Genomic DNA, 19,281 nt, shown 5'->3' with positions numbered 1-19,281 from the left:
GGATGCTCAGCACAAATATCAATAGTAATTTTTTCGGAAATTATTTTAATCTTTTCCTGCACTTTAGTGGATTTTAAAGTGTCAAATATATTCATACTAAATAATTTTAATTGTAATGAATCAATATATCTTTGTTTCATATAAATTAAAGCATTAATATCTCTAGTTACGGGATCTGTAACAAAAGTGTAACTAATCTTTTTATCCTTATAAGTAGCTGTAAAACCTTTTGAGTCTATACTAGTAAAAGGATAAATAGCATTAATAAAAGGTGTTCCAAGTATAATTGGAGGGTATAACTGATTTTTAACCAAGAAAAAGAAGTGAGGAATGCATACTTTATTCTGACAAATGCCCGTATTAAGCAATTTATACTTTATATTTAAAGCATGTCCTGATGCAGATTTAACCATATGAGCAATTTTTTGAAAATATTTAGTAGGTACTAAACCTTCTTGAATGCAGCTAACATCAACTCCACTATCAATCATAGCAATATTTATAATAGAAAAACTATTATCAATTAAAATAGTACATTTAATATACCATTTATGGGCAGTAACAATTTGCATCATTCCTAGAAACATATCATGTTGAGAATCAATCTTAATAGGTTTTTCTTCAATATCATTTTCAGAAATATCTTTGTTTTTATCATCAGATTTCTCAGCTGGAGAATTGATTTTCTCAATCTCAGTAATCCTATGATCACAAATTATTTGATTTTGTTTAAGAGATTTGATCTCTCTTTTCAAGTTTTCAACTTCAACTTTTAAATCATCGAAAGAAGTATCTCTGGTTGGTGTAATTTTATTATTAAGTCAGTTATTAATTTAAGATTGATTCTCAATATGATATGTTTCTAGGAATGATACAAATTGTTACTGCCCATAAATGGTATATTAAATGTACTATTTTAATTGATAATAGTTTTTCTATTACAAATATTGCTATGATTGATAATGGAGCTGATGTTAGCTGCATTCAAGAAGGTTTAGTACCTACTAAATATTTTCAAAAAACTACTCTTATGGTTAAATCTGCATCAGGACATGCTTTAGATATAAAGTATAAATTGCCTAATACAAGTATTTGTCAGAATAAAGTCTGCATTCCTCACTTCTTTTTCTTAGTTAAAAATCAGCTATGCCCTCCAATTATACTTGGAACACCTTTTATTAATGTTATTTATCCTTTTACTAGCATAGACTCAAAAGGTTTTACAGCTACTTATAAGGATAAAAAGATTAGTTACACTTTTGTTACAGATTCCGTAACTAGAGATATTAATGCTTTAATTGATATGAAGCAAAGACATATTGATTCATTACAATTAGAATTATTTAGTATGAATATATTTGACACTTTAAAATCCATTAAAGTGCAGGAAAAGATTAAAATGATTTCCGAAAAAATTGCTATTGATATTTGTGCTGAGCATCCTAGTGCTTTTTGGGATCGAAAAGGCACTAGGATATGTTATTCGATAGTATACATCTTAAGATATACTATATATACATCTTAAGATATATATATATAGGTGACAATTCTATAATATAATTTACAAATTGCCTTAGATATTTTTATTATCATTTTTTTCTCTAACTTGTATAAAAAAAAATTTAAAAATAGAAAGTATCTGTTGGGTCCGCTTGGGCCTGCTTAGGCCCGGACCGGCCCATTTAACCCGGGACCGTTAGTTCGTGGTCCCGGTCCTGGGCCGATTCCAACAAGAAGCCCGCAAAGCCCGGGACCGCTTAGGACCGGCCCGCCTAGGACTAGCCCACTTAGGATCGGGCCCACGAAGCCCATTTAGGATCGGGCACGGCCCACATGCCACCCCTAGTAGAGTCTTTTATCACAAAAGTTTGTTGCTACTACTTTGCCAGCTCGGATATTTAGTTCTCTGAAGTTGTTTAATCGTATGAGTCTACTTTTATTCTAATAATATCAAAAAATATAAATTTAAGTTTCTGTTGAGAGTTTTAGATTTGTGAATGATTTATTATGCATATTTCTTTGCAACTTTTTCTTTTGAAAAAATCACGACGGATAATTTGATCTGGTTGATTAAGAATCACGGTATCTATCATTAGACAGCCCAACATTGAATAAATTAAGAATTAAGAATAATGAATCTAGTTTTTATACTATATTAACTCGACTTCAACAGATAGTTCATGAGATAAAAAAAAATTCAAAAATTATAATAAGTGAAGATCATTCATTCATACAACAGATGTGGGACATATTAACGGTACAATAACCAGCAACATTCGTTGATAGGTGCCCATTTTTCTTAATCATGGTAAAGATGATTGGAAAAGTAGGCACCTATCAACGTGGGGATGTAAGGAGTGAAGGTAAAGTTGATCAATAGTTGTATGAGTTGATGGCAACTAGGGGTGGTAATTTGAGCTCAAACTCATCCAATCCGCCCAATCCGTCCAGAGATTAATGAGTTGGGCTAGAAACATTTTAGTTCATGGGTCTATTTGGACTGAGTCCAAGTTAACCCATCATTTTTATAGTCCATTCTAACCCATGAAGCAGCCCAAATACAACCCATGAAGCTCACCCAAAACGAAGGGATCTCAACCCAACTGAAGGCTTGTCTGAAAATTTACTTAGTTGCCCATCATTAGTTTCTGTATCTAAGTTGAACAACGAAAATCAAAGTATTTAAGTTTTAATGTAAATATGAATAGTTTTATAACTGAGTTGTGGTGAAATTTATTTATTTAAAAATAACATAACAGAGATATTTCAACTTACAAATTTTAAATACTAATTGTTATTTAAGAAAAAAATACTAATAGCATTTTTTTGGAAAGGAGGGAGTACTTCTAAGTGGGGAGTAGGGCTTCTTGTATTACATTGTAAAGAACAAATAATAACTACATAGATAGATATAAATCAAAGTTTGTACAGAAAATTGTCTGGGTTGTTTTTCTCTAAAAAGCTTTATCAACAAAATTTTCTGAGAATTTCTTGTGGTCGGAAGGCTCTTTTCTAAATGAATTATTTTTGGAACAATTCCAACATCAGTAGAAACAAAAAAAATAAAAAAAAATCAACTAGCCAAACCTTTATCTTGCACAAAAGAAATTTCATAATATTTTCTGAAACATTGTCCAACTGCTATTTTCTTTGATTTTTTTCCCTCATTTTACACTTTTAAATATTTGTTTAGTTTTAGAAAGTTATAAAAGCTCGTGAATAGTTGAGTAGAAGATTAATCCATATTTTTGTTAGCTAAAAATTTTAAAGTAGATATATAGCAATTTATCACCGGTGCATGGAATTAATGAATAAATTATGAGGAAGCTAGGAAATAGGTAATATACATAGGTGTATAAACGGTTAAAGACTTTGTTTATGCAAGATGGAGTATGGTTCTAATTTGTAAAAATGGTTCAAGTTGGGCGGGTTGAGTTATGACTCATTGTTTAGCATATCTTTACTCAACTCATCTTAGTTCAAGTATACTTTGGGATGGGTTGGGCAATGACCTATTTATTGACTCAATCCATCTTGACTCGACCAAATTCGGTCCAACCCGCCCATTTGCCGCCCCAGTGGCAACTTACACCCTCGCTAGTCATTTTTAGAAGAAAAAAATAACATCATTTAAATGTCAACAAATTGTGGAAATGAAGCAGCACGATAATTAAAATAATGGGAACTAAGGCTGTTCAAAGTTGAACTGTAATAATACTCCAATCGTAAAATAGGTTTATTGATTTTGCCGACCGTTAAGCCTAAATATCTAAACGAACCGGCTCATAAGCAACCTGGGAGATGGTATTGGCTAGTCTTCTTTCTAAGCGAGAAAATGTCGAAAGCTCATCACTACCTTACGAAGGATTTGAGAACTACTATATATGAAAAATGTTCTAATCTATGTACTGGGGAGAGGTAACCCCTAATGTAAGAATATAAGTAAGAATTACTATATACTGCAAAAAATAATAATCTGGTCTATTGTGGTCTCATCACTAACGCCGAATGTTAGAATATAATTAGAGAATTAACCTCTAGTTATAAGCTTTTGATTGAAGTCATTTGCCGAAAATCTCAATTTGGCAGCCCTTTTAGTACTCTTCCACCAGTCTCGCGGAGGATTTAGCAATTGTATTATGAAATGCAAAATATTCTTCTTTTGATGTATTTCATGTTTTGATGTGTAAATCAAAGATTTAAAGAACATTGGGAATATGGGATAATCTAGGATTCCATGTTAAACAAATTTAATGTCGTTATTCATATATTATAGGAACTTTGCTAGAGTTAACGTGCTTACAAAAACCTATAGATACAAACATACATCTTGATCTTAAAATATATATGCAGAAAACTCATCAGTCCACGCTATTATTTTGTGGACTTTATAGACATTGGCTATACTATATGTACTTGCATCATAACTATACATACATGCTCATATTGATACACTATTTGGAACACCTCTACATGTTACTCCAGGGTCAGAACTTGGCGCCAATAGTTCATATGGTAGCACACCAGCACCACACCTGTTTCTTAATCTCGTATCAGCATTCCTATCATCTATCTCCTTCTCTATTCTCCTTATTTCGGACGAGAAATCATAGAACGCTTCGACAATCTCTGCATCCCCGGTCCAGGTAGACGGTTGCTGTCTATCTCCTATGTATTCTTCGTCGGGTGAATGAGTTGATAATGTGTCAACCACGGCCATAAACTTTGTTGCTTGTAACAAACTGGGTAGAGCTGAAAAGAAATACTTTTGTGGATCAGCATGAAAAACTGCATATTCGGGATCATTCTCATCAGGGATTAATCTACGCATGAGAGGTGGCCGATTGGGGACGTAGCCGCCGTATGGGTACTGGCCGAAATTCAGCGAAGCATGTTGTGCTGAAGCTAGCCAGATGAGGGTGGTGAGGATCGAAATGAGATCCTCTGGAGTAGCTAATGTGGGCCACCACTCTGCATTTCGGAGGTCTGCGTGGCCCACGTTAATGGACTCGGCATACCAGGCTTGGAGTTCTCTGTCATTGCAAACTTGGGCCGAGTCAGGGTAGTAGTGATTTACATAGCTGCGAACCCAGCCCTCTATTGCTGCCCATATCATGAGTCCATCTGCTGCATAGGGATAGTCCTCAATTAGAAGTTTCAGTCCATGACGCTGTGTTGGGTCCGGTATTGCCATCCCTCTGCATTATGAAATATTGAGCAAATATTTATTAGATTTTCCCACTTTTGCACAGAATAAATACTACAAGTAGAGAACTCATAATTTATGGGTTTAAATTTTATGCTAACAAGTTACTTCAACGTAAATTTTCTGAAGTAAGTGTACATGGATAAATTTATTAGTTATTAGTTAAAACTATGATGACAAATTGTAAGTTAAATCCTCATTGAATATATATAGTTTTAAACTTATACATTCACAGTATAAAGAAATTTAATATTATCGGACTAAATGGTACCTTCGGATAAGGTCAGCTGGGAGGCCTTCCAAATCAAAACGCCAAAAATTCTTGTAGGCAGCAGCACTCATCTCCATGCAATAACGACCAGGAGTAAAACAAGCCTCGATTACACCATCGGCACTGATCAAGCTCTGGCGAGCCAATGCATTAATTTCTAGTGTGTATCTCATATGTGGATCCAGTAACTTATAAATGGGATGCATCGCACTTAATTGCCTGTGTGCCGCCAATATAAATGGTTCCAAACACGCATGTGTACGCAACCTATAACCAAAAATGAGTTAATATTCATTCAGAAATTACTAGAATGGTACGTATCACTGCCTACATTTTCAGTTTTACTTACCAGTGGTTGACGAGTTGGTGAACGCCGGCGTCATTGGAACAGACATGTGCTTTGGCGAGTTGCCACATCCAGTTGCCAGTGGCGTCAACAGGTGGTGTGACAACACGTTTGGACCGTGAACTTGGACCCGTTTGAGGGAGGCTAAGCTCAATGGCAACGGGTTTGAGAGTACCCAAATCAGACAAGAAAAAAATTGTGCGTGTTGCATATGCTTTGCGGCCATCTAGGGCGTTAATCCGATCAAGAAACGGCAGGTAAACATCGTGGTAATCCACTATATACAGCCTATTTGCATCCAATGCCTGTTCAGATCAGGAAAATCAACATATTCAGTTAGTAAATATTATGTCGCAATTTTTATATTACACTATCAGTATTAGTTAAAACCAATAATATTTACCTCTTGAACAGTCATGCCATTGAGATGACCAAGAATGTGCTCCTCTTTGAGAGCGGATTCTTGAGTGCCATAGATCTCAGGATCAAGCTTGCTTACTGGTGGGAAAACCTTAAGTCTTTCGATGTTCACTGGATTGACTCCTGCTATTGCTTGTCTAGCAAATTCATCGTCTCGTAACCAAGCAAATCTGTCCTCTGCAATATACAGAATATTCACATTGGTTAATATATTTTGGCATCACTAGCTAAAAGAATGCACATTGAGTTTTATAGCAACCATAGAATTAAACTTATATAGATACACTGACAGTGTAAAGAGTAATTACTTGAGAGTATCTTTGGCGTGTCATATTTGAGCAGATCCCCTTCTTGGATACTGCTAACGACTTTAGGCAATGGAAGCTTTTTTAACATTTCATCTTGAAGACCAAGCTTCAGAAGTAGCCCTTTACTATAAAGACTATCAATGTCTGAGAATCCCTTGAAATCGTGATTATTCGTTGAGATGCTAGCCATTAACGATGGAATTAAATTATGGAGCACTGCTTTAAGCCTTCCAGTTGTGAAAGCATTCATCTTAGACTCCTCAAATTGTTCATCTCTTGGAACATACAATGGTTTTGGCTTCTCCACACGGCTCTCCGCACTCATATCTATAATCAAAAACACCAAAGATAAGCTAAGTGAATAAAGGTAAACTCGAAGTACAGACTTAACTTGCATACAATGACAGTATAAAGAAAGTAACTGACCAGTGTCTGTAGGAACACGACCAGTGCGACAACGTCTTGGGTAAGGAACGTTATTGGATCCTCCAAGTTTAGGACGAGCAAAATCAATGCCCTTATCAGGATTGCCAAGATCATTGTATATGTCATAATCATATACTCTATCAGACAATTTTCTGATGCCTGTTCCATCGCCTCTTAGATCTCTTAACTCCCTCTCTCTTATTGATTTGAGTCCCGCAGGCGTCTCATTGGGTAGATATGGCTGCTCAATAATTTGGAGAAACTTTGTTAGTAAGGATAATATTTATTACTACTCCCTCCGTTTCAATTTATGTGAACTTATTTGATTGGGTACGAAATTTAAGAAAAGAGAGACTTTTGAACTTGTGGTGTAAAATGAGACATATATATTTTGTTTGACTATTAATTATTGCATAAAGAGAAATTATTTCCAAAAAAGAAAATGGTCATTCTTTTTTGCACGGACTTATAAAAAAGGAAATAGGTTCACATAAATTGAAACACATACAGTATAGAAAACTGACTTTTAACTACCACTTTTTAACGAAGGGCTATAAATTCTGTCGTCGTAAGTATTTTTACAACGACCACAAGATTCAAAGATACTGTTGTTTAAAATCACCGGATTCAAAATTTCTCTTTATATTCTTAAATTTCATAAGCAATCAAAATAAGACACAAAATGAAAGAGAGAGAGGGGAGAGTAGCATCATTTATGTTACTTTATACACACGTTTACATTGTTTTTTTAATTTCTTTTGCGGGTGGCTTTGCCGATAGGCTATGGCTGGTGTTAAAATATAGAACAACTCCTGATTGTATTCCCTTTTTTTAAGTATACCTATTGTTTCTTCTTTTTTATTTTCCCAATATTCTCTTTTGCTCCTTTTGATGATTAAACTATCTAACCGAATCTTATGAAAAATATTCAGATTAGAATAATCAGTTTCTTCTACGAAAGTGGTCATCATAAAGTTGATAGTTTCCTATTTTGTTGTAAATTCTTATCTTTTGAAATTCCTCTTGATCCATTCAACAACGGTAGTCGCTTACTTATGAAATTCAACCTAAGACTACTCTCCACACGTTCAGTCGTGAATACCACGGAAATATTTTATATCAACAAAAAGAGTTGAATTAAAAAAAGTAGAAAAAAATTCATATGGGATAATCAAATTTGAAATTTACTCGTGCTACTTCACCTTATCATGTTAGCAACTAATCATAATTCATATCAGATGATTAACATATTAATGGCAATAAAAAGAAAGAAATTTTATTTCTTCTTACCTGATTAGAGAAGAATATCCTTTTTCCAGGATGATCTTTTTTGGACTGAACCCACGAATTACAGGGGAAATGAACTGCTCCACATGCAAATCCTTCAATAGTAATACTCTCTAGAAAGAACTCTTGTTGGTGCTTGTTAGTCACTGTTATCGCACCGGGGGTCCCAAAATTCGAATCCACCACAAATTCAGCTGTGTAATTTACTCTTTCTGTTTTCAAGTTCGATTTCTTAGACCAATCCTTTAACACTGCCTGATTGCTCTTCTTCGGCCCTTTTGTATCTATATATATTAAAATGAAATAGAATCAGTTCAAAACATTATTCACCGGACAAAAGCCAAATTTTAATAACAAACCTTTGAACGGGTCATTGGAAGTGTGAGACTTACTTGGGTCGATGTCAGTGCTAATGAGTTCTAAGGCAACATTCCTTCCAAATCTGTCAGTGAAAGCATCCAAATGCTTAACAATTGTTTCTTTAAGATCTTCCTTGTTTTTGTTCCTCACTGTAACTACAGCTCTTACTTTGAATTTCACTGCCTTTTCAGGTACCACTTTGATCAAATTTTCACTTATAGCCGCCATAGTACTCTGCCTCAGTACTCTCCTTGTTCGCAAATTCCTCCTCCCTTGAAACTGTCGGCCGACACATAACTGGTTTTCTTTCTGATAGAAATTAGGATTCAAAAACACCTTTGATGAGCTAATAAGTGAAGATTTCTCCACTAAGGAAATACCCATAATTTCTTTAGCTAGTGCCATAATAATAATAGTTCTCTCTTCAATTTATGTTGCAATGGTGCTGCTCTTTTTTTCCAAAATTTATGGGGGAGAGAGAGGAAAAAAAGGAGGATTTATTAGTTAGAAATGAGTGTTTAGGAACTGGTTTTTTTGGGGCAAAATGATTTAGATGAGAAGGGTATATATAGAAAGAGGGAGAAGTTATTAAAAATTGTGAGTGACCGTCCACACGTTTTTGATTTCCTTCAAATGACTAGTACGGTTGCTCTCACCTTTTTTGTGCTCCTCTCCTTATAATAATGTAAGTGGGGTTTTCATTTTGGTGCAAGCTTTTCACATGGTGGAATTTAGTCAAACCGAGTTGTGAGTTTTAGAGGAAAACACGCGGAAGTGGAAGCCAAGGAGAAAGTGGGAAGAAAAATAATTTCTCTCTCTCCCACTCTATTTTTTCTTTGAAAAGGAACAAAATTTCCCTTGCAATTGTTCAATTTTGTTTTCCGTTGTCAATTCAGTAAATCATTTTGTATTTGATTTTATTATTAATATTCAATGTAAAACGAATGGACTCCATAAGTTCAAATATTTCGAAAAATTGTTCAAACTTACTCCCAAATTGTTGTATGGTCTAAATTACCTTCAAGTTGGAGCTTCAAAGGGGAAAAAAATAGAATATGTTTAGTTATATTAGACCAAAATTTAATCTGAAAGCTGATAACATCCATAACTGGAAGCTTCAGCAGTGAGGATGTTTGAGGAAGAAGACGAGAGGAGTTTCAGAGAGGGAATTCGAGAGAGAAATGAAGAACCTCCATTATCTTCTTCTAAAAAACAAAATGTATCTATACAAGGATTATATATAGACACACACCTACTATAGAACTAACCGACTACCTACAATAATAACTGTCTAATTTATTCACTAACTGTATAAATAATACAACTTAATGTACAATATTCTACATCCACAACTTGTATTGGCTCACCACTCCTCTACACTCCCCCTCAAGCTGATGGCTTGAACAGATTCTTTAGCCCAAGTTTCTCCAGTAGATAGTCATGTTGTACCTTACCCAAGCTTTTGGTTAACAAATCAGCTAGTTGCTCTTTGGTAGAAACATGTTCAGTTCTCATCACCCCGTTGCATGATTTTTTCCCTTACAAAATGGCAGTCTATGTCTATATGTTTAGTCCTCTCATGAAAATTTGGGTTTGCAGCAATCTGAATGGCTTCCTTGCTGTCACATATAAGATCAACACGTAACTTTAGCTTCACACCAAGCTCTTCAAACAACCCTATTAACCTGGTCACTTCAACTGCACATGTGGCCATACTTCTGAATTCAGTTTCTGCAGAGCTCCTTGATACAGTGTCTTGTTTCTTAGACTTCCATGATACAAGTGCATTCCCAAACTTGACAATGTAGCCAGTAACTAACCTTCTTGTCTATAGACAAGCTCCTCAGTCATAGTCATAATAGGCAGTGAGCTTATTTGTGCTATCAGCAGGCATAAGTAGGCCAAGTCCAGGTTCAGCTTTGATGTATCTCACCACTCTAAGGGCAGCTTCCATATATGACACCTTTGGACAGTGCATGAATTGACTGAGAACTTGCACTGCAAAGGATAGGTCAGGTATGGTCATGATGAGATATAGCAGTCTTCCAACTAACCTTTGAAAGCTACCAGGAAATTTTAACATTTCATCCTCAAGATTGACTTCCATCCAGTTGTCATACTCTGTTGAAGTCAGTTTCTGATTCATATCAAAGTGGAGTTCCAACAGGTTTTGCTCCACCAAGGCCAGATTCAGAGATCAATTCCATGGTATACTTCCTATGATTCATCACTATGCCTTCCTTAGACCTGGCAAACTCAATCCCCGGAAAGAACTTCAATTCACCAAGATCTTTCATTTTGAATCTGGTTTGCAGATCACTTCTTGTCTTATTTAGCTGCTTAGGATTGGTGCCAGTGATGAGTAAATCATCTACATACAATAGGACAATCACAATGTCATCATGTGTTTGTTTAGTGAACAAAGAATAGTCAAAATGACTATGCTTGAATCCCATCTTCACAAGGGCTTCAGTTAGTTTTAAGTTCCATTGCCTTGGAGCCTGCTTAAGGCCATACAATGATTTGTGTAAATTGTAGACCTTCTTTGTCTCCCCTTGTTTGCAAAAGCCTTCAGGAATATGCATGTACACTTTCTCAAGGAGATCACCATTGAGGAATACATTGTGTACATCCATTTGGAAGATTAACCAGTGTTTAGTAGCATCCAATGCAATGATGGACCTCACAGTCACCATCTTAGCTATAGGAGAAAAGGTCACAGTGTAATCAAAGGCCTCTCGCTTGCTATACCCATGGGCTACTAGTCTGGCTTTGTATCTTTCAACCTCTCCTGAAGCTCTATATTGGATCTTAAAAATCCATTTGCATCCAATGGGAGTCTTGCTAGGAGGCAAGTCTACAATGGTCCAAGTGATATTGTCTTCAAGTGCTGCAACTTCCTATTTCATTGCCTGCACCCATTTAGGGTCAGACACAGCCTCTTTGAAGGCCTTGGGTTCAGTTACTGCTGAGTGAAGAGCCAACATGTGTTGATAAGGTGGCTTCAGATGAGAGTAGGTAACATAGGAGGACATAGGATATGTACAGGAATTGCCCACTGATTTGGTGACATAATCTTGCATCCACAATGGAGGTCTGCTTGGTCTGCCAGATCTTCTAGGCTCCATATAAGTGGATGGTTTAGTTAAAGAATTGATGTCTCCAGCTGGTTGTGAGAGAACTTCTGCATTAGATTATGCAGGAATCTGAGGAGATGATGAGAGAATCGAGTGAGATGCTTGGTCAGGAATATGAGGAGATGATAAAACCCCCCCCCCCTATCTGGATCATTCATAGGAGTGGACTGATTTATGAGAGTTTAAGACACCTCTGCAGTGGAATCATCTGATGATAACAAGTCCAAATCTGGAAATATAGGAGTACCTGCAGAATTCAGATGTTTGAAGGGAAAAACATCCTTTTTGAACACCACATTTCTGCTTACTAAGAGGGTCTTGTTCTGAAGATCATACAGTTTGTATCCCTTTTGGGTGGAAGAGTAGCCCACAAGTACTACTGGGATGGCTCTAGAGGCAAACTTATCCATGTATTTAAGGACAGCTGCATAGCACAAGTAGCCAAATAATCTCAGGTGACTTAGAGAAGGAGCATGCAAATAAAGCATCTCAAATGGAGATTTGAAGTTGATGACTCTTGATGGCAGCCTGTTCAGAAGATAGACAGTAGTGTTGACACATTCACCCCAAAATCTGAGAGGGATACCTGCTTGGAACCTTAATGCCCTTGCTATTTCAAGGATAGTTCTATATTTCCTTTCTGCTACTCCATTCTGCTGTGGAGTATAAACACATATACTTTGATGTTCAACTCCAAGAGTAGATAGGAATTCCTTGAAGTCAGTGCTAAAAAACTCACTGCCATTATCTGTTCCGAATATCTTAACAGAAGCACTGAACATATTTTTGACTTTAGCAAAGAATTCTTTAAGCACTACTATAGTATCAGACTTTGAATGTAAGAGAAAAATCCAGGTAAATCTAGTGTGATCATCCACAATTGTGACAAAAAATCTTTTGCCATCATATGTTGGAACTCTGTAGGGACCCCGGATATCATAATGTAGTAAATCAAAAACAGAAGTAAACACAGTATTACTCAGCTGAAAGGGCAATTTTGTTTGTTTTGCAAGAGGACATACAGTACAATGTTGATGAGAATCAAATTTCAAGTGTCTAAGCAACTCATTTTTCTTTATTACTTCAAATGGAGCATGCCCTAACCTCTTATGCCACAAGCTATTAGAATCTGAGACAACAGACATGTAAGAGTAGCTAGTCTTATTTATAGAACCTGTGTTATTCACTTGTTGTTTGGAGTCCTGACATGAAGTTTTCACTTGCTTCTCCTGTAACACATATAGTCCATGTTTCTCCCTACCAATCCCCTTCACCTGTCCATTAAAGAGATCCTGGAAGATGCAGAAGTCAGGAAAGAACAATACTAAGAATTGCAGTTCTTTAGTGAGTTTGGATAGTGAGAGTAGATTGAACTTAAACTCAAGCATATACAACACATTAGATATGTCTTGGTTCTTAAACACAGTAGCCAATCCTGTGTGTGTAACAGATGTTACCCCTCTTATAGGTAAATGCACATTATTCTTGTCTGATTTTGGTACTAATTTATATGCCCAATATTTGTAAGCTAGAGGTCATGTGATTAGAGGCACCTGTATCCACAATCCGTTCTCTATCACTATAGATAGACACAGGATCTGTTTCTATACCTGCAGCTACTGACTTGGTTGAGGGTCCTTCATCTGATCCCTTGCTGAGCATTTGAATGATCTGCTGATATTGCTCTGGTGTGAAGAAGATTGAGGGAGCTTGTTGCTGACCTGCTGGTAATGACAATCTATTTCTATACCTGCAGTTGCTGATTTGGTTGAGGGTCCTTCATCTGATCCCTTGCTGAGCATTTGAATGATCTGTTGATACTGCTCTGGTGTGAAGAAGGTTGAGGGAGCTTGTTGCTGACCTGCTGGTAATGACATAGAGGTGAAGCCTCCCATGATAGGTAGGTGTTGCCCAAGTTTGCCAACATTGTTGACATGGCCATTTACTCCACATGTTACATCTCCTGTAGGTGTCATCCAGCTAGCTTGATTTGCATAGGTGTTACCAGTTTCAGTTGCTCCTCTACTTTTAGACTTGAAGTCTGGTGGATATCCAGCTAGTTTATAACAGTTTTCCTTAGTATGACCTTTCAGATGACAGTACTCATACACATGTATGTTTCTTTTTGGTCCAGGTTTGAAATTAGAACTAACATAGTTTGCCCCTTTATTACTGAACAAGGCAGTACTTTCTATTGCCTCAGTGACCTGTGAGGTTTATGTAAAATTAGACAAGTTTCTTTGGCTCTCTTGATCTATGATCATGGAGTATGCCTTGTTTACAGATGGAGTAGGATACATCATTGTGATCTGACTCCTTGCTTAGCTTTAGGACTCATTCAAACCAGTTAAAAACTGCATTAACCTTTGATACTCAAAGTGCTCGAGATATTTCCTTGACTCAGGACATGGACAACTAGGACAGGGCATTATAGCATCAAACTCATCCCAAAGGTCCCTGAGTTTAGAAAAATAGTCTGTATCAGTCATTGTGCCTTAAGTAAATGAGTGAATTTCTTTATGTAAATTGCACCCTAGCACCATTCACTTTATCAAACCTTTTTTTCAAATCCTCCCATACCTTGTGAGCATTTTAGGCATACACTACACTGCTTAACAGTCCTGGTCTTACAGCATTCATGATCCAAGACAGAACTACAGTGTTTACCTTCTCCCATTGATCATGTAACTCAGGTTCAAACCTAGACTTAGGGAATCTACCACCTACAAAACTTAGTTTGCTTTTACCTAACAGTCTAATTCTCATAGATCTGCTCCAAATAGCATAGTTCTCAGATCCAGTTAACTGAAGAGAGATTAAGGTGCTACCTGGAGTGTCAGTTGGTTGTAGGTATAGAGAATGGTTATGATCAATTGTAGGGAAGACATTGCCTCGAATGGGAGCAGCGGTCTCGTCAGAAGTTCCTGTGGTTAGTCCAACTGGTGTGGCAATGGTTTCCTCGCCAATTGCCATGGAGATTGTAGATAAGCTCATAAATGTTGCACAATTGCTCTGATTTGCAACAAATTAGTTCAAATTTCAGAACCCTAATTTTTGGACTCAACATTAGAGAGATGATTTAATGCCAAAATTAAAGAGAGTTGAAGATATTCAGTGACCGGAGATTCACGAAGCCGGCTCTGATACCATGATAACATCCATAGCTGGAAGTTTCAGCAGTGAGGATGTTTGAGGAAGAAGACGAGAGGAGCTTCAGAGAGGGAATTTGAGAGAAAAATGAAGAACCTCCATTATCTTCTTCTAAAAAATAAAATGTATCTGTACAAGAACTATATATAGACACACACCTACTATAGAACTAACCAACTACATACAGTAATAACCGTCTAACTAATTCACTAACTGTATAAATAATACAACTTAATGTACAATATTCTACAGCAATAGCTTGTATTGGCTCACCACTATTCTACAAAAGCAAATTTGTTCAATTTCGGATAGTACATATTCAAATATGATTTTTTTCTTTTCTTCTCTTTTTTTCCTTGGGGTTTCTATTTTAATATATAATCGTCTCTCTATCTTTACAAGGTAAGATCTGCGTATACCTTTCTTTTATTATTATTGTTGTTGTTGTTGCTGTTGTTGTTATTGTTGTTGAGATTTGTGTTTATATGTACTTTTGTTTCTTCAAAATGGCAATCGAGTTGCTAATTAGAAAAGGTTGCATCAACTTTTAGTTCTTTAAAGAAGGTGAGCACATAGCATGCTTACGGGAATGTGGTTTATGACATGGCTGTCTGTTAGTCATTCATTGAATGGTCTCATCCACGATATAATACTCCGAATGCTACTAGATCTGTATGTTATTGAAAAATGTCATCCTTTTTAATTATTTTAAGTAAATCAAGTAAATTGCTACCCCCACCCCCCACCTCCTAGTGCGTGGATGAACAGTTTCCTTTATGGGAAAGATTCGACATAATTTTACCATGAAATGCTAGTGAGAATTTAATGCCAAGCTAGCTCATACAAATTTCAGAATGATTTCTTAATATAACATCATACTGTCTTTTGAGTTTCCTAATATATATTGTATGTATATCCCGGATCCTAAGTCGATTGCTGCCATTTCGAAAATCGGGTTTAGAAGTCATTCGTCCGGGAGATATAGCTCCTCAGCGCATACATACAGAGATCCTGTGATTTAATCTGTACTAGAGACGGGAAGACTCCGATTGCAGTGGTCAAGTGCACTGGACGACACGACATCAGATTGTAAGGCATTTTTACTACATAAGAAAAAACTGGAATTAGATCTTGGAAATGATCGACTCGTATGAGAGTTGGTTTGACTGCCCTAACTATGGCGGAATATTTCTCAGCTATCGGTCACCGAGGAGTATTTAGCCTTGCAAGGTGGTCCTTGCTGATTCACACGGGATTCCACGTGCCCCATGCTACTCGGGTCAGAGCATAAGCTTGTGATGCTTTCGGCTACTGAACTTTCGCCATCTAGGGAAATGTTAAGCAAAAATTTTCCCCTCGCATCTCGGTCACTTTTACTTTTTCGTCATTTTGTAATCCCCAAGGTATGATACAGAAAGCAAGGACTGAGGAGGGCTGCCTTATGTGTTAAAAGTCCGTGGAGAAATTGTATAATTATGTATATCATTTCTTTGATATTGGCCTCAACAGAGCAGGCCGAGTGCATAAAAATCATATTTAAAATTGAAGAGTAAGTGATTAAATGTTACTAATATTTAACCATAACGTTTATGAAGAGTCTCAAACAAATGGATATTCCATGCATACCAACAGGGGGCAACTACAATATTCATTGAAGAGAGGAAATTCCATAAATTATGCTATGCAAATAATGAATCTTTAAGGAAGTTCTTAATGTAATCGCTAATATTAGCTTAAGATTCTTTTAGATCATATGTCCAAACCTCAAGTATAGCATTCTTATATTATTCTTGTAATCCTTCCGTTACAATAACAACAATAACCCAGTATAATCTCACTAGTGTGGTCTGGGGAGGGTAGTGTGTACGCATACTTTACCCATACCCTGGGGTAGAGAGCTAGTTTACGATAGACCCTCGGCTCCTTCCCTCCAAGAACTCCCCACCTGGGATAGAGAGCATGTTGAAAGTGGAGGGTGCTTACTACTAGAGCAACTCACTCTCGTTAGTAATCCTTCCATTAGAATTCTTAATTCCATCACTACATGCTATAAGTCACACATTATATTTGATTGGTCACGCTGGTGCATGTGCATGGCGGTACCAGCTATTGCATTATTATTTGATTTCTTATGTTAAGCCCTGAAGTGGCTTTTTTAAGCCACTTGACGTGATGGACCAAAGAAGGAAGGGACATTATTGACTATATATACAAGTAAAGGTTGAGGCCAATGGAAGGATTTTCAATTTTAACGTAAAAGATGCAGGTGAATCTAAACTTTTAAATTGATGGGTTCAATCTTTAAAATTTTTAGTATTGAATTCGTTACATTTTTTATTTTATGTACTTAAATATATATATATATATATATATATATATATATATATATATATTTGTATTTAGTAATAGTAGATAAAGATATGTAACCAAATTTGTAGCAAGTAATGGCGTGCTGGAATTCTCCTTGAATAACACGACCAGCAACGGTTGACCATATTTAGGTATCTCAACATGTGCCGCCAATTCGGCAGAACCGATAACTTATAGTGCCGCTTTTGACATCCTAACGAACACGGAAGGGCTTCCACTCAATAATTTATTCAAATCCACGTCAGCTTACTAAAATCCATTCACTATTGTAGTTAGTAGATATTACTAAATTATTCTCGACAGTTTTATTTGTTAAGTGGATCAACAAATTTTGTTAAGGATGTTTGAGAGATTCAAAATTTAATATACATATATCGAATATAACTTTTATATATATATATATATATATATATATATATATATATATATATATATATATATATATATATATATATATATATATATATAATATAATTTTTTCCGATAAAGCATGTTTCCACCTTTTGCCGGTTGTAGCTTTGCCTCTCGGGTGGAGATGGTGTACCTCCATGCTTAAGAACTAAAATTTGATATTCTTCTATTACACCAGCTTTTATTAGCTAGTTTAATTTAGCTCCTAATTGACGATCAAAATGCATCTTAATAATAATTTCAAAACTTGAGTTTCATATTTCCAGTTGAAAATTAGACCTTGGATGTTGGTCTTCTCTCCGACCGCAGAATGTTTGAAACAATAAAAATTTCTTTTGTTTTAATTTGACCTGGATAATGTTCATACTGACGGTCATAGTAGCTGTTTGTCATTGACAAATAATATGTTGACTGGTGAAAAATCAAATATTGTACTTACTCACACAACTATTCAAAAGACGATTACGCTTTCTTAGAAAGTGTCAAATTAAAGAATGATCAAGAATATCCATATTGCCAAAATTAGTGCCTTTAATTTACCACTCTCTCCGGTCCACTTTATTTAAATTTTTTATTGTTTTTATACATATTAAAAATTTTACCTTTTAACATTAATTAAAAATTAAATTAACCATATTAACTTTTGTTATTTCTTTAATTTGTTCATTGAAAATATAACTGATACTATGATACTTTTTCCTCTAAGTTCGACTCAAGAGATTAAACGTACTTCATATTATATTATTTTATTTAACTGAAATCTGATCAAAGCAGCCCTTGAGAAAAAGAAAACTGTTGGAAGACTGTTGTAATTAGTAGTAAGTAAGATTTACAAGCTGACGAGAAGGAGAAAAAAATGAAATAAGAAATGTCTACCAGCTGATAAAAGTAAAAAGAATGATAAAGTCAGAATTTTGAGGAAAACCCCGGGGAAGGAAAAAGTAGGAATTCGACGTAGACTATATTTTCATTCTCAACCACAAATATTTTAGTGAGTATGGACCAGAAAAGAACAACGAAATCTCAGAAAGGAAAATTTTGAAATATCAAACCATTAAGGGCACGGCAATTTTGATTTGTGATATGGAATTCATCACTTAGAATATCAAAAGAAAGTGTTGGCCACGTAATTTAGGCATTAATTGGAGTAGCTAGGTTTATGTAAAGATATAACATACTCCTATTTATTTACTTATTTGTGTGATACGAATGCGGATGCAAAATAACAAAAACACAGATAAAATAATATAAAGATAGAGATTTAGCAGAGAACACGGATAAAATGATAGAAAGATATAATATTCGTTTTTGTTATATGAATACCCAATCAATTTGAGACTTAATTGACCCAAAACTATAGGAACAACCCTATAAAAAACGCAATCCCCTTGCAAATTCACCTTAACAAGTAATCAACCAACATAGGAATTCACCCTAAACACTCTTCATGAGTTTTCATTCACAATATCAAAATAAGCTAAATATAAAATGAGAGTTTTAAGGGCTATTTATACTAGGGAGCTAAGTATTACAAGTATCGCCACCAAACGTAATGTAGTCTTTAATTGTTGGCCAAATTGTACATGTAA

At 35.7% G+C, this 19,281-nt stretch overlaps 1 protein-coding gene across 2 annotated transcripts; it reads right to left on the bottom strand.

Annotated features, from left to right (window-relative positions):
• Positions 1–4,240: 4,240 nt before the first annotated feature.
• Positions 4,241–9,350, bottom strand: LOC107771567 (linoleate 13S-lipoxygenase 3-1, chloroplastic). 2 transcript variants are annotated; one of them, XM_075251228.1, is made up of 9 exons: positions 8,657–9,249; positions 8,268–8,548; positions 6,978–7,218; positions 6,552–6,878; positions 6,227–6,420; positions 5,827–6,128; positions 5,478–5,744; positions 5,019–5,198; positions 4,241–4,752 (listed from the first exon to the last, which is right to left on the bottom strand). In XM_075251228.1, the coding sequence occupies exons 1-9, from the start codon at positions 9,027–9,029 to the stop codon at positions 4,707–4,709; spliced, it is 2,211 nt and encodes a 736-aa protein (XP_075107329.1). In that variant the 5' UTR covers positions 9,030–9,249; the 3' UTR covers positions 4,241–4,706. The 2 variants fall into 2 exon arrangements, with proteins under 2 accessions (XP_075107329.1, XP_016446456.1); XM_016590970.2 differs by having other exon boundaries at positions 4,241–5,198; positions 8,657–9,350.
• Between the last annotated feature and the right edge of the window lie 9,931 nt (positions 9,351–19,281).

This window comes from Nicotiana tabacum, chromosome 4 (assembly GCF_000715075.1).
Source record: "Nicotiana tabacum cultivar K326 chromosome 4, ASM71507v2, whole genome shotgun sequence".
Taxonomy (NCBI): domain Eukaryota; kingdom Viridiplantae; phylum Streptophyta; class Magnoliopsida; order Solanales; family Solanaceae; genus Nicotiana; species Nicotiana tabacum.
This window is presented reverse-complemented; position numbering and strand designations above follow the sequence as displayed.